At 41.5% G+C, this 16,740-nt stretch overlaps 1 protein-coding gene across 5 annotated transcripts in view; it reads right to left on the bottom strand.

The window, feature by feature from the left end:
* Positions 1 to 16,740, bottom strand: part of TADA2A (transcriptional adaptor 2A) — a 164,347-nt gene that overhangs the window by 133,367 nt on the left and 14,240 nt on the right. For 4 of the 5 annotated variants that reach the window (XR_015058727.1, XM_085883407.1, XM_085883406.1 and 1 more), the window contains exon 2: positions 4,461 to 4,543. Coding sequence is in view for 2 of the 5 variants with exons in the window: in XM_085883406.1 (XP_085739532.1) it covers positions 4,461 to 4,543 (83 nt within the window). In the remaining 3 variants the exon portion in view is untranslated. Of the gene's footprint in view, positions 1 to 4,460; positions 4,544 to 5,346; positions 6,445 to 16,740 lie in introns of those variants that run through there. The other variant, XM_085883408.1, reaches the window with a different exon arrangement.

Here is a 16,740-nt window from a genome sequence, read left to right as displayed (position 1 = left end):
TTTTTGCTCTTTGCAATCAACATTGCGATCTCATGGGAAGCCTCAACAACCTTTGAAGTCTGTTGCCGAAATGCTCCACTGCTGTCCATCATAGCTTGCTTCAAGGACTGCCTTTTTGTTTCAAAGAATTCCTTGGGTTTGGCAGCTCGAGCAGGATGCATTGTTTTCAAGTGGCGTTCCAAGCGTGTGGGCTGCATGCCATCATTGCTCAGAGTCTTGTAGCATATTACACACCGGGGGTACCTCTGTGTCACCTTTTTGGAGGGACATAAATCCAAATCGAATATATTCGTCAAGATACTTCCGCTATTTTGTACTCATTGCGAATTATTTAGTTTGAAATGGGTACTGCAAATCTGTGAAAAAAATAAAATTTAATATTAAAATTAAAATAAAATACAAATTTTAATATTAAATTTAAATAAATGTTAAATTTAAAAATAATTTTAATACAGAAAATGGTAGGCCTAGTAGCGAATAGAAAACGAAAATTATTAAAGGAGATACTTTTGTTTTTTTTAATGTTAATCACGATATTATGCAAACACTTGTTAATCGAATTCCAAAAATAGTTAGAGAAATTCCTATTTCTTTGGAAATTACTCATGCCCCTCAGGTTAAGAGCCAATGGTCTATAGTGATCCAACCAATACCCCAAACTAGAGTGAAACCTGTAGGTCAGCTGTTATGAGATTCCTGTAGTCACTGTATTTGTGAAATTTGTATTTCTGCTGATGAACCTAAGAGTAAAGCCTGATCGCACCCACTATCTCAAATGCTTGTTTTGAAATCCTGGAGTATCATTATCCAGAGAAACACACCACAAAGGAAAGAAAAGTAGAAAAAAGGGGGAATTATGGAATTTCATAAAGGAGGGACTGATGTTCAAAATGGATAATGAGTAACAGATAGCAAGGTGTCAATATGATATACTGTACCGTACATGAAATGTACTTGGAAGCACTGTTCAGGGGATGAGGTTACATCACATCATGGTGTTGTCAGTCTCGTTAATTTTGGAATTTTCTGTTTTCCTTTTCAACAGGAACTCATCAAGAAGCCATTTCACTTTTGACTTTGATGCATTTGATTGTTGGACATACTAATTCCACCTGAATAAATTGCAATGTTACTCAAATGGCCAATAAATGTCATGGAAAGGTTGTGGAAGCAGAATCGGCAGTTATGCTTAAACTGGAATCAGGTAGGTACTGAGAAGCATTGGGAATAGAGGGGTACATATGTTGCGGGGCCAGGCATCGACCGCAGGATGGAGCTGCAGAGTCAGCTCAATCGATCGCCCGGAATTCAGATCGTACCTTTTCGGAAAAGTACGGGTCCCTTATTGGACCGAAGTTCGCCAATAGACAGACCACGTGGGGTAGGGTCGATTGCCAGTTTCAATTTACCTAAATACCCACGTGGTCCAAACTACCGGGGAAATTCACCCTCGACGATGCTCGTACGGAACGAGCCGCTTAGCGTACTCGTTCCGTGTGCGATCCGAGCGGTTTGATTGCCGAGATCCGTCGGTCCCAAATATCCCGTTACAACGGCAACGGCCTGGCTAATTTTCCAACACGCAGCACGCGAAGCCAATGAAGGAATAGACACGAACGAGCGGATACATTTCACAAATGGGGATGTTTATTTACAATGGGGGGATGAGGGGAGCACATAAGGGCAGAGTTAAACCGAATATTAATAAAGGCATGTATATACAGGCAAAAAGCACTTATACAATTCACTACTTAGTTGACTGGCGCCACGAACACACATACGCACACACGCAAAGAATCGGACCAAATGGTCTTTATTGAGGCCTAAGTCGGACCTGTCCGCCTCGTGCGGTCTTCAAGGACCAGGTCCTCGGGGCAGAACCGGACCCCCAGCACGATCCGGACGATCCAGGCGAACGAAGTCGGCAGGGCGAAGGTCGGCAAGAGAAGACCCTCCGCGGCACCGACCACTCCATGCGCAGACGCCCTTTTGAACTCAATCGCCCTGCACAGATGTTCACACTTCCCGCCAGCACCAGAACCAGAACGCGCTCTTCCTGCCAGGACCCGAACGACAATGAACGCGCAGACCGTGCCAGACCCAGAACAACGCAGAACGCGCAGACCGCGCCTATAATTATACCCCCCTCTTCAGAGGGGGGGCGCCTTCTTGCGACCCTCCCTCTCTCACTGGCTGGTTTTTGGCACGCAAAAAAAATCGCTCTTCATCTCTCTCACTGGCCAAAATGGGCGGAAAGATCCTTGATTGGCCCGGGGGCATGGTGACGTCACGCGGAGCCCTTTCCTCCGGTCGCGGGATCTGATTGGCCGGGCGACGGTCACCTCACTTGTTGCACGCCAATTGGTCGAGGGCTGCCGCGCGGCTCCTCCTTGAACTCCGCCCACCATGACGTCGGCCAGATGGAGGTGGCGGAAGCGAACTGAAGGTGAGGGTGATGCGGTGTGGCCGGCGTTGAAGTTGGTGTGTAAAAATAAAAGAAAATCCCTAACTATCAAAATAACTGCACAGCGCATGAACATTTAATTACCCATTAGATCAGGGATGGGACCCTAACTGGCAACATGTACTCACCGATATAACTGATCTATAGGACCTGTATGTTGTGTGCTCATGGCTTCCAGATTCGCAACACATATACGTACATTGGCAGTTACTGTCGGTAACTTCTGGATGGGTGATTGGATGTGTGTGGAGATTGTGACGTTTGTGAGTGTCACATCAGAGTGAATGTCATATCGTCGTTTGTTCATTCATCCACCCAACAACCCCCATTACTGCCCCCACCTCCTCAAACTGGTGATGTTCCTGTGCCTGCCCCCACTGTTAGCCTTCCAACTCCTCCCTCCTCTACAAAGGAAGTCTACAAACTGATAATTTAATTAATAAAGATATTGATAAAGCACATTGCATGACACGCCAAATGGCCACCTTGTAAAAGTACCTTGCATATTTCACCTCAACCATAAATTGACTAAAAAGGCAGACCAGATGACAAATGGGCTTATCACCATCAATAAATTTTCTTTATTCTGTACTTCATGTATATTTTTTTAGGAGCCTTCACTGTTCAAATAAAACTCAAAAGAGCAATCAGATTGCAGACCCTCGCCGGAACTTGCTTTGTGTGGTGTTTGTGTTCTGGTGTGGAGACGATGCCTTGACGACGTCGGTTTACGTTCAGTGTTCATATAGCGGACCAACACCTTTTCGGTTTTATTGTATAGATTCACATTCCATTCGTACGTACTCACGTTCTTAATAGATGTACTTTATAGACATACGTAGGTACATTCTTAAGAGTACGTCCTTTATACAGTCACATTCTAATAGCACGTAGTTTATAGATGTACTCACCCTCTTAATAGATGTACTTTACAGATGTACACACATTCTTAATAGTACGTCCTTTCTTATACGTAGTCACATTCTAATAGCACGTAGTTTATAGATGTACTCACCTTCTTAATAGATGTACACACATTCTTAATAGTACATCCTTTATATACGTAGTCACATTCTAATAGTACGTACTTTGTAGATGTGCTCGCATTATAACAGGACATACATTATAGAGGAACTCGGTTGAAAAAGATAATGTCAAATACTGCCGACTGCCAGGTGGCTTTTGTGGCCGATGTTAGCACATTCTGTGCAAACAAACAGACAAACTACAGTGACCCATTTTTAAGGGGCACGATTGTGCTTGCGCACCATTTTTTTGTCCAAAAGGGTTATTGTTCACACACCTGGGAATGTATTTGTGTAGCTTTATTTCTGTGTTTAGAAAAACTTGTTATCATCATGGATGTTTGTGACGTTCAATGCTGAAACCTGGCAAAAATTGGTGCAGAAAAACCCCCCTTTTCCACTTCTGCTACATATGAGTGTCAGGACAGCCATTCATATTGTAGGTACTTCCAAATTGCAAACTACGAGTAATTTTCCCATGGAGGTAGAGAATGCGCATGTTTACGCATGCTGAAGTATAATGGCAAAGCGGTGACGTGGGCTCAGGAAGCAAATGCAAATCACTCTCACGAATAGAAAATACAGGTGGGCGATTTACAGCTCTTACAGCTTTTAATAACACGAGTCTCTGGAAGTAACAAACGATCCCAAATGCAATATCCTCTGGTGAGTGTAATAAACAGAACAGCAGGTAGAGGAAGAAGGGCTTTCAAACAAATGGCGATTTAAAAAACAATTGGCAAAGTGCAGCTTTTAGACAGGTATGCTCAGGTAAGAGCACAATTTTCAGCAAGTACCAATTTGATACCCAGCAGTACAATAACAAGCAAGTGGACAGCAATAGATTCCAATTTCCAAAAATTAATTAATTAAATAAAAACAAATAATTGTATTTTCACAATATCATGGCACAATGTTGTAGATAATCTATTGCAATATTTTTCATTTCACAGAATTCTCTCCCAAATTACCTGCAAACAAAGCAGTAACGGCGGATTACATTGGACGCAACGTACAAAGGGTTCGACCAGGAAAGAAGCACAGCCAGGGCAACCTGCACAAAAACAACAAAAGTATTTCAATCACATGAAATAAAAATGAAACTTTTTATTTGATCAGAAACCCAAGCAACATTATCAAACACAAAAGAGCAAAAGTGGATACTAAAACCAAAAACAAATTAAAAAAAACAAATCTATTTATAAATCTCAAATACATCAAACAACAAGAAAAAGAGCAATCAGACATTGCAGACCATCACCAGGACTTGTCTTTTGTGGTGTTTTTGTACTGGTGTGTTATGTAATTAATAATAGACATAACTAGAACTGCTACTTTATAACTGCTGTCAGTGATGACCAGGTACCAAGACGTCCCGCTTTGATTGATACCTGGCCCTGACCCATGACGTTTATTATTATTTAATTGAATTCAGAATGGGATTAAAATTAATTCAATTCAAATCAAATGGAAGACCAAATAGGTACAGCATTGGAGTAATCAGAAGGAACCCAAACAAGGGAAAAACAAAGATGAAGTCATCAAGAGGAAACTGGATACGATTCACATTTCAGCTGCTACTCCTTTACCCTCAAACCCATCCAGGCACAGCCAAGTGAGCCTTCCTCAAAAAAAAGAAAAATAACCCAGGTTAAAGAAATTAAATAATTCTGGCTACCAGCAATGTGTCTGGTCAGGTTAAAATTTAAAACATATTCATCATCACGAATACATAATATTTGTGAAGTTTCACGTTGCTTGCTGAAGCCATTCAAGAGAAATAGCTTTTTAAAAGATTTTCGTTCAATTCAATATGGCTGAGCTAGATCTTGTGACCGATCAATTATTCATGAACACCTTGGTATTTCCAAGGCTTGGAGAAGATGCGTGTGAAGTTTCCCCTCGATCTGTCCAGCCGTTCTGGAGAAGATTCTTCTTTACGGTTTTAGGGTGAATCAACATGGCTGCCCAATCATATGACCTATGGCATCATAATGGTGGGAACATTTCGTTCCTCATGGACAGGTAGTCATACATGTCAAGTTTCGCCTCAATCTGATTAGCCGTTTGAGATTTTTGAAGGTTTAATAACAACAACAACAAAAATGGCTGCCGAACCACATGACCAATGATGTCATCAATTAATTTTTTTGGTCAATCAATGGTTTGGTCACGTGGACAGTCACGAATCCGTACACTTCTGAACTTCTTAGGTGAAAATGGACTGCATTTTCAAACTCAGTGGGGTCGATTTACTCTAAGAAATGTTTAGACGGACAACAAATTAATTATAGATAAGAAAATATCGAAATGAGTAGGATTAGTTACTCAACTCCAGTAATGATAAATCTTGTTTTAGGTCATATTTTCGAAATGGTAGTGAATTCAATGTCGGTGCAGTTATTTCGTAGAGTAAATCGACCCCATAGAGTTCGAAAATGCACTCCATTTCCACCTCGGACATCCAGAAGTACCCGTAATCGTACCTGACCAGACCCAAATTTATTCAAGTCATGAGACTAAAAGTCGTCATATGGAGCGACCTCTAAATCACGTCCGAACATGCTAAAAAAAAAATTGATGCGTGTCATTGGATCATATTAGAATAATTTTAAGCTTGTGGAGCAACATTCTATTTTTTTTTACTTTTTTGGACCACCCTAATGTACACACACGTAGGAGTCCCAAGAACGAGTTATTTAATTAGTTTATTTGGTAGGTGGATATTTGAATCTGACAAAACTAAGATCCAAGCTTTCAGTGACATCTTGGATGGTGCTGTCCTGTCTGTGTCTGTTTGTGGTGAGGATGTTGAGGTCGTGGAGAGATTCACTTGCCTTGGCAGTGATATTCATGTCTCTGCTGGCTGTGAGTCAGAGGTCAATATACGTCTGGGTCAGGCCTGGGGAGTCATGGATTAATTGGATCATGGGGTGTGGCGCTGCGGGTACCTGTGCGGGAGGATGAAAGTCCGAGTCTTCAGGACCTTGGTACTTCCAGTCTTGCTCTATGGATGCGAGACTTGGACTCTGACCAAGGATCTGAGACAGAGACTTAATTCCATTGGTACCAGGTCTCTTCAGAGAATCCTTGGCTATCGCTGGTCGGATTTTGTGTCCAACGAGCGGTTGCTGAGAGAGAGTCGGATGAGATTTGTTACCTGCATAGTCCGTGAGCGTCAGTTGCGGCTGTATGGACATGTGGCTCGTTTTCCTGATGCTGATCCTGCTAACCAGATTCTCTCAGCGAGGGAGTCTCATGAGTGGAGGAGGCCAGTGGGCAGACCACATGCCTCGTGGTTGCAGCAGGTTGACCATCATCTCAAGGAGATGGGGATGGACCTGGCATCTGCCTGGGGGATGGCCAGACAGAGGCCCCTGGAGTACCGGCGGAAAGTGGACGCAGCGACGCGCTGTTCTGGCACATGCTCCCATACCTGACCTCACCGTCACATAAACCAAAACACCTCACAGTCACTAATTCAAATCACCTCACAGTCACGTAATTCAAAACACCTCACAGTCACGTCATTCAAAACACCTCACCTTCACGTAATCCAAAACACCTCACAGTCACGTAATTCAAAACACCTCACCGTCACGTAATCCAAAACACCTCACCATCACGTAATCCAAAACACCTCACAGTCACGTAATCCAAAACAGCTCAGTCACGTAATTCAAAACACCTCACAGTCACATCAATCAAAACACCTCACCATCATGTAATCCAAAACACCTCACAGTCACGTAATTCAAAACACCTCACAGTCACGTAATTCAAAACACCTCACAGTCACGTAATTCAAAACACCTCACAGTCACGTAATCCAAACACCTCACTGTGACGTAATCCAAAACACCTCACCGTCACGTAATTCAAAACACCTAACAGTCATGTAATTCGAAATACCTCAGTCACGTAATCCAAAACACCTCACAGTCACGTATTTCAAAACACCTCACAGTCACGTCATTAAAAACACCTCACAGTCACGTTATTCAAACCACCTCAAAGTCACGTAATTCAAACCACCTCACAGTCACATAATCCAAAACACCTCACAGTCACTAAATTCAAAACACCTCAGAGTCACGAAAACCAAAACACCTCACAGTCACATCATTCAAAACACCTCATAGTCACGTAATTCAAAACACCTCACAGTCACATCATTCAAAACACCTCACAGTCACGTAATTCAAACCACCTCATCACCTAATTCAAAACAACCCAGTCACCTCATTCAAAACACCTCACAGTCACATCATTGAAAAACACCTCACCGTCACGTAATCCAAAACATCTCGCAGTCACGTAATTCAAAACACCTCACAGTCACGGAAACCAAAACACCTCATCACCTAATTCAAAACAACCCAGTCACCTCATTCAAAACACCTCACCTCATTCAAAACACCTTACAGTTACCTCATTCAAAACACCTCACAGTCACTTAATTCAAAACACATCACAGTGACATAATCTAAAACACCTCACAGTCACCTCATTCAAAACACCTCACCTTCACGTAATTCAAAATACCTCACAGTCACCTCATTCAAAACACCTCACATTCACGTAATTCAAAACACCTCACATTCACGTAATCCAAAACACCTCACAGTCACGTAAGTCAAAACACCTCACAGTCACGCAAGTCAAAGCACCTCACAGTCACGTAATTCAAAACACCTCATAGTCACATCATTCAAAACACCTCAACCTGACGTAATCCAAAACACCTCAACGTGACGTAATCCAAAACACCTCAACGTGACGTAATCCAAAACACCTCACCGTGACGTAATTCAAAACACCTAACAGTCACGTAATTCAAAACACCTCACAGTCACGTAATCCAAAACACCTCACAGTCACATAATCCAAAACACCTCACAGTCACATAATCCAAAACACCTCACAGTCACTAAATTCAAAACACCGCACAGTCACTAAATTCAAAACACCTCATAGTCACGTAATCCAAAACACCTCACAGTCACATCATTCAAAACACCTCACAGTCACGTAATTCAAAACACCTCACAGTCACGTAATTCAAAACACCTCACAGTCACGTAATTCAAAACACCTCACAGTCACGTAATTCAAAACACCTCACAGTCACGTAATTCAAAACACCTCACAGTCACGTAATTCAAAACACCTCACAGTCACGTAATTCAAAACACCTCACTGTGACGTCATCCAAAACACCTAACAGTCATGTAATTCGAAATACCTCAGTCACGTAATCCAAAACACCTCACAGTCACGTATTTCAAAACACCTCACAGTCACGTCATTAAAAACACCTCACAGTCACGTTATTCAAACCACCTCAAAGTCACGTAATTCAAACCACCTCACAGTCACATAATCCAAAACACCTCACAGTCACTAAATTCAAAACACCTCAGAGTCACGAAAACCAAAACACCTCAGAGTCACGAAAACCAAAACACCTCAGAGTCACGAAAACCAAAACACCTCAGAGTCACGAAAACCAAAACACCTCACAGTCACATCATTCAAAACACCTCATAGTCACATCATTCAAAACACCTCATAGTCACGTAATTCAAAACACCTCATAGTCACGTAATTCAAAACACCTCACAGTCACGTAATTCAAACCACCTCATCACCTAATTCAAAACAACCCAGTCACCTCATTCAAAACACCTCACAGTCACATCATTGAAAAACACCTCACCGTCACGTAATCCAAAACATCTCGCAGTCACGTAATTCAAAACACCTCACAGTCACGGAAACCAAAACACCTCATCACCTAATTCAAAACAACCCAGTCACCTCATTCAAAACACCTCACCCTCACCTCATTCAAAACACCTTACAGTTACCTCATTCAAAACACCTCACAGTCACTTAATTCAAAACACATCACAGTGACATAATCTAAAACACCTCACAGTCACCTCATTCAAAACACCTCACCTTCACGTAATTCAAAATACCTCACAGTCACCTCATTCAAAACACCTCACATTCACGTAATTCAAAACACCTCACATTCACGTAATCCAAAACACCTCACAGTCACGTAAGTCAAAACACCTCACAGTCACGCAAGTCAAAGCACCTCACAGTCACGTAATTCAAAACCCCTCATAGTCACATCATTCAAAACACCTCACAGTCACGTAATTCAAAACACCTCAACCTGACGTAATCCAAAACACCTCAACGTGACGTAATCCAAAACACCTCAACGTGACGTAATCCAAAACACCTCAACGTGACGTAATCCAAAACACCTCACCGTGACGTAATCCAAAACACCTCACCGTGACGTAATTCAAAACACCTAACAGTCACGTAATTCAAAACACCTCAGTCACATAATCCAAAACACCTCACAGTCACATAATCCAAAACACCTCACAGTCACATAATCCAAAACACCTCACAGTCACTAAATTCAAAACACCGCACAGTCACTAAATTCAAAACACCTCATAGTCACGTAATCCAAAACACCTCACAGTCACATCATTCAAAACACCTCACAGTCACGTAATTCAAAACACCTCACAGTCACGTAATTCAAAACACCTCACAGTCACGTAATTCAAAACACCTCACAGTCACGTAATTCAAAACACCTCACAGTCACGTAATTCAAAACACCTCACAGTCACGTAATTCAAAACACCTCACAGTCACGTAATTCAAAACACCTCACAGTCACGTAATTCAAAACACCTCACTGTGACGTAATCCAAAACACCTCACCGTCACGTAATTCAAAACACCTAACAGTCATGTAATTCGAAATACCTCAGTCACGTAATCCAAAACACCTCACAGTCACGTAATTCAAACCACCTCACAGTCACATAATCCAAAACACCTCACAGTCACATAATCCAAAACACCTCAGAGTCACGAAAACCAAAACACCTCAGAGTCACGAAAACCAAAACACCTCACAGTCACATCATTCAAAACACCTCATAGTCACATCATTCAAAACACCTCATAGTCACGTAATTCAAAACACCTCATAGTCACGTAATTCAAAACACCTCACAGTCACGTAATTCAAACCACCTCATCACCTAATTCAAAACAACCCAGTCACCTCATTCAAAACACCTCACAGTCACATCATTGAAAAACACCTCACCGTCACGTAATCCAAAACATCTCGCAGTCACGTAATTCAAAACACCTCACAGTCACGGAAACCAAAACACCTCATCACCTAATTCAAAACAACCCAGTCACCTCATTCAAAACACCTTACAGTTACCTCATTCAAAACACCTCACAGTCACTTAATTCAAAACACATCACAGTGACATAATCTAAAACACCTCACAGTCACCTCATTCAAAACACCTCACCTTCACGTAATTCAAAATACCTCACAGTCACCTCATTCAAAACACCTCACATTCACGTAATTCAAAACACCTCACATTCACGTAATCCAAAACACCTCACAGTCACGTAAGTCAAAACACCTCACAGTCACGCAAGTCAAAGCACCTCACAGTCACGTAATTCAAAACACCTCATAGTCACATCATTCAAAACACCTCAACCTGACGTAATCCAAAACACCTCACCGTGACGTAATCCAAAACACCTCACAGTCACATCATTCAAAACACCTCACAGTCACGTAATTCAAAACACCTCACAGTCACGTAATTCAAAACACCTCACAGTCACGTAATTCAAAACACCTCACAGTCACGTAATTCAAAACACCTCACAGTCACGTAATTCAAAACACCTCACAGTCACGTAATTCAAAACACCTCACAGTCACGTAATTCAAAACACCTCACAGTCACGTAATTCAAAACACCTCACAGTCACGTAATTCAAAACACCTCACAGTCACGTAATTCAAAACACCTCACAGTCACGTAATTCAAAACACCTCACAGTCACGTAATTCAAAACACCTCACAGTCACGTAATTCAAAACACCTCACAGTCACGTAATTCAAAACACCTCACTGTGACGTCATCCAAAACACCTAACAGTCATGTAATTCGAAATACCTCAGTCACGTAATCCAAAACACCTCACAGTCACGTATTTCAAAACACCTCACAGTCACGTCATTAAAAACACCTCACAGTCACGTTATTCAAACCACCTCAAAGTCACGTAATTCAAACCACCTCACAGTCACATAATCCAAAACACCTCACAGTCACTAAATTCAAAACACCTCAGAGTCACGAAAACCAAAACACCTCAGAGTCACGAAAACCAAAACACCTCACAGTCACATCATTCAAAACACCTCATAGTCACATCATTCAAAACACCTCATAGTCACGTAATTCAAAACACCTCATAGTCACGTAATTCAAAACACCTCACAGTCACGTAATTCAAACCACCTCATCACCTAATTCAAAACAACCCAGTCACCTCATTCAAAACACCTCACAGTCACATCATTGAAAAACACCTCACCGTCACGTAATCCAAAACATCTCGCAGTCACGTAATTCAAAACACCTCACAGTCACGGAAACCAAAACACCTCATCACCTAATTCAAAACAACCCAGTCACCTCATTCAAAACACCTCACCCTCACCTCATTCAAAACACCTTACAGTTACCTCATTCAAAACACCTCACAGTCACTTAATTCAAAACACATCACAGTGACATAATCTAAAACACCTCACAGTCACCTCATTCAAAACACCTCACCTTCACGTAATTCAAAATACCTCACAGTCACCTCATTCAAAACACCTCACATTCACGTAATTCAAAACACCTCACATTCACGTAATCCAAAACACCTCACAGTCACGTAAGTCAAAACACCTCACAGTCACGCAAGTCAAAGCACCTCACAGTCACGCAAGTCAAAGCACCTCACAGTCACGTAATTCAAAGCACCTCATAGTCACATCATTCAAAACACCTCACAGTCACGTAATTCAAAACACCTCAACCTGACGTAATCCAAAACACCTCAACGTGACGTAATCCAAAACACCTCAACGTGACGTAATCCAAAACACCTCAACGTGACGTAATCCAAAACACCTCACCGTGACGTAATCCAAAACACCTCACCGTGACGTAATTCAAAACACCTAACAGTCACGTAATTCAAAACACCTCACAGTCACATAATCCAAAACACCTCACAGTCACATAATCCAAAACACCTCACAGTCACATCATTCAAAACACCTCACAGTCACGTAATTCAAAACACCTCACAGTCACGTAATTCAAAACACCTCACAGTCACGTAATTCAAAACACCTCACAGTCACGTAATTCAAAACACCTCACAGTCACGTAATTCAAAACACCTCACAGTCACGTAATTCAAAACACCTCACAGTCACGTAATTCAAAACACCTCACAGTCACGTAATTCAAAACACCTCACAGTCACGTAATTCAAAACACCTCACAGTCACGTAATTCAAAACACCTCACTGTGACGTAATCCAAAACACCTCACCGTCACGTAATTCAAAACAACTAACAGTCATGTAATTCGAAATACCTCAGTCACGTAATCCAAAACACCTCACAGTCACGTATTTCAAACCACCTCAAAGTCACGTAATTCAAACCACCTCACAGTCACATAATCCAAAACACCTCACAGTCACTAAATTCAAAACACCTCAGAGTCACGAAAACCAAAACACCTCAGAGTCACGAAAACCAAAACACCTCAGAGTCACGAAAACCAAAACACCTCACAGTCACATCATTCAAAACACCTCATAGTCACATCATTCAAAACACCTCATAGTCACGTAATTCAAAACACCTCATAGTCACTTAATTCAAAACACCTCACAGTCACGTAATTCAAACCACCTCATCACCTAATTCAAAACAACCCAGTCACCTCATTCAAAACACCTCACAGTCACATCATTGAAAAACACCTCACCGTCACGTAATCCAAAACATCTCGCAGTCACGTAATTCAAAACACCTCACAGTCACGGAAACCAAAACACCTCATCACCTAATTCAAAACAACCCAGTCACCTCATTCAAAACACCTTACAGTTACCTCATTCAAAACACCTCACAGTCACTTAATTCAAAACACATCACAGTGACATAATCTAAAACACCTCACAGTCACCTCATTCAAAACACCTCACCTTCACGTAATTCAAAATACCTCACAGTCACCTCATTCAAAACACCTCACATTCACGTAATTCAAAACACCTCACATTCACGTAATCCAAAACACCTCACAGTCACGCAAGTCAAAACACCTCACAGTCACGTAATTCAAAACACCTCACAGTCACGTAATTCAAAACACCTCACAGTCACGTAATTCAAAACACCTCACAGTCACGGAAACCAAAACACCTCATCACCTAATTCAAAACAACCCAGTCACCTCATTCAAAACACCTCACCCTCACCTCATTCAAAACACCTTACAGTTACCTCATTCAAAACACCTCACAGTCACTTAATTCAAAACACATCACAGTGACATAATCTAAAACACCTCACAGTCACCTCATTCAAAACACCTCACAGTCACGTAATTCAAAACACCTCACAGTCACGTAATTCAAAACACCTCACCGTCACGTAATTCAAAACACCTAACAGTCATGTAATTCGAAATACCTCAGTCACGTAATCCAAAACACCTCACAGTCACGTATTTCAAAACACCTCACAGTCACGTCATTAAAAACACCTCACAGTCACGTTATTCAAACCACCTCAAAGTCACGTAATTCAAACCACCTCACAGTCACATAATCCAAAACACCTCACAGTCACTAAATTCAAAACACCTCAGAGTCACGAAAACCAAAACACCTGAGAGTCACGAAAACCAAAACACCTCATAGTCACATCATTCAAAACACCTCATAGTCACGTAATTCAAAACACCTCATAGTCACGTAATTCAAAACACCTCACAGTCACGCAATTCAAACCACCTCATCACCTAATTCAAAACAACCCAGTCACCTCATTCAAAACACCTCACAGTCACATCATTGAAAAACACCTCACCGTCACGTAATCCAAAACATCTCGCAGTCACGTAATTCAAAACACCTCACAGTCACGGAAACCAAAACACCTCATCACCTAATTCAAAACAACCCAGTCACCTCATTCAAAACACCTCACCCTCACCTCATTCAAAACACCTTGCAGTTACCTCATTCAAAACACCTCACAGTCACTTAATTCAAAACACATCACAGTGACATAATCTAAAACACCTCACATCACCTCATTCAAAACACCTCACCTTCACGTAATTCAAAATACCTCACAGTCACCTCATTCAAAACACCTCACATTCACGTAATTCAAAACACCTCACATTCACGTAATCCAAAACACCTCACAGTCACGTAAGTCAAAACACCTCACAGTCACGCAAGTCAAAGCACCTCACAGTCACGTAATTCAAAACACCTCATAGTCACATCATTCAAAACACCTCACAGTCACGTAATTCAAAACACCTCAACCTGACGTAATCCAAAACACCTCAACGTGAAGTAATCCAAAACACCTCAACGTGACGTAATCCAAAACACCTCACCGTGACGTAATCCAAAACACCTCACCGTGACGTAATCCAAAACACCTAACAGTCACGTAATTCAAAACACCTCACAGTCACGTAATCCAAAACACCTCACAGTCACATAATCCAAAACACCTCACAGTCACTAAATTCAAAACACCGCACAGTCACAAATTCAAAACACCTCATGGTCACGTAATCCAAAACACCTCACAGTCACGTAATTCAAAACACCTCACAGTCACGTAATTCAAAACACCTCACAGTCACGTAATTCAAAACACCTCACAGTCACGTTATTCAAAACACCTCACAGTCACGTAATTCAAAACACCTCACAGTCACGTAATTCAAAACACCTCACAGTCACGTAATTCAAAACACCTCACAGTCACGTAATTCAAAACACCTCACAGTCACGTAATTCAAAACACCTCACAGTCACGTAATTCAAAACACCTCACAGTCACGTAATTCAAAACACCTCACAGTCACGTAATTCAAAACACCTCACAGTCACGTAATTCAAAACACCTCACAGTCACGTAATCCAAAACACCTCACAGTCACTTAATCCAAAACACCTCACAGTCACATCATTCAAAACACCTCACAGTCACGTAATTCAAAACGCCTCACAGTCACGTAATTCAAAACACCTCACAGTCACGTAATTCAAAACACTTCACAGTCACGTAATCCAAAACACCTAACAGTCATGTAATTCGAAATACTTCAGTCACGTAATCCAAAACACCTCACAGTCACGTATTTCAAAACACCTCACAGTCACGTCATTAAAAACACCTCACAGTCACGTTATTCAAACCACCTCAAAGTCACGTAATTCAAACCACCTCACAGTCACATAATCCAAAACACCTCACAGTCACTAAATTCAAAACACCTCAGAGTCATGAAAACCAAAACACCTCACAGTCACATCATTCAAAACACCTCATAGTCACATAATTCAAAACACCTCACAGTCACATCATTCATAACACCTCACAGTCACGTAATTCAAACCACCTCATCACCTAATTCAAAACAACCCAGTCACCTCATTCAAAACACCTCAGTCACATCATTGAAAAACATCTCACCGTCACGTAATCCAAAACATCTCGCAGTCACGTAATTCAAAACACCTCACAGTCACGGAAACCAAAACACCTCATCACCTAATTCAAAACAACCCAGTCACCTCATTCAAAACACCTCACCCTCACCTCATTCAAAACACCTTACAGTTACCTCATTCAAAACACCTCACAGTCACTTAATTCAAAACACCTCACAGTCACCTCATTCAAAACACCTCACCTTCACGTAATTCAAAATACCTCACAGTCACCTCATTCAAAACACCTCACATTCACGTAATTCAAAACACCTCACATTCACGTAATTCAAAACACCTCACATTCACGTAATCCAAAACACCTCACAGTCACGTAAGTCAAAACACCTCACAGTCACGTAAGTCAAAACACCTCACAGTCACGTAATTCAAAACACCTCATAGTCACATCATTCAAAACACCTCACAGTCACGTAATTCAAAACACCTCAACCTGACGTAATCCAAAACACCTCAACGTGACGTAATCCAAAACACCTCAACGTGACGTAATCCAAAACACCTCACCGTGACGTAATCCAAAACACCTCACCGT

This window comes from Eptatretus burgeri, chromosome 5 (genome assembly GCF_056783735.1).
Source record: "Eptatretus burgeri isolate ZD-2024b chromosome 5, Ebu_testis_v1, whole genome shotgun sequence".
Classification (NCBI taxonomy): domain Eukaryota; kingdom Metazoa; phylum Chordata; class Myxini; order Myxiniformes; family Myxinidae; genus Eptatretus; species Eptatretus burgeri.
This window is presented reverse-complemented; position numbering and strand designations above follow the sequence as displayed.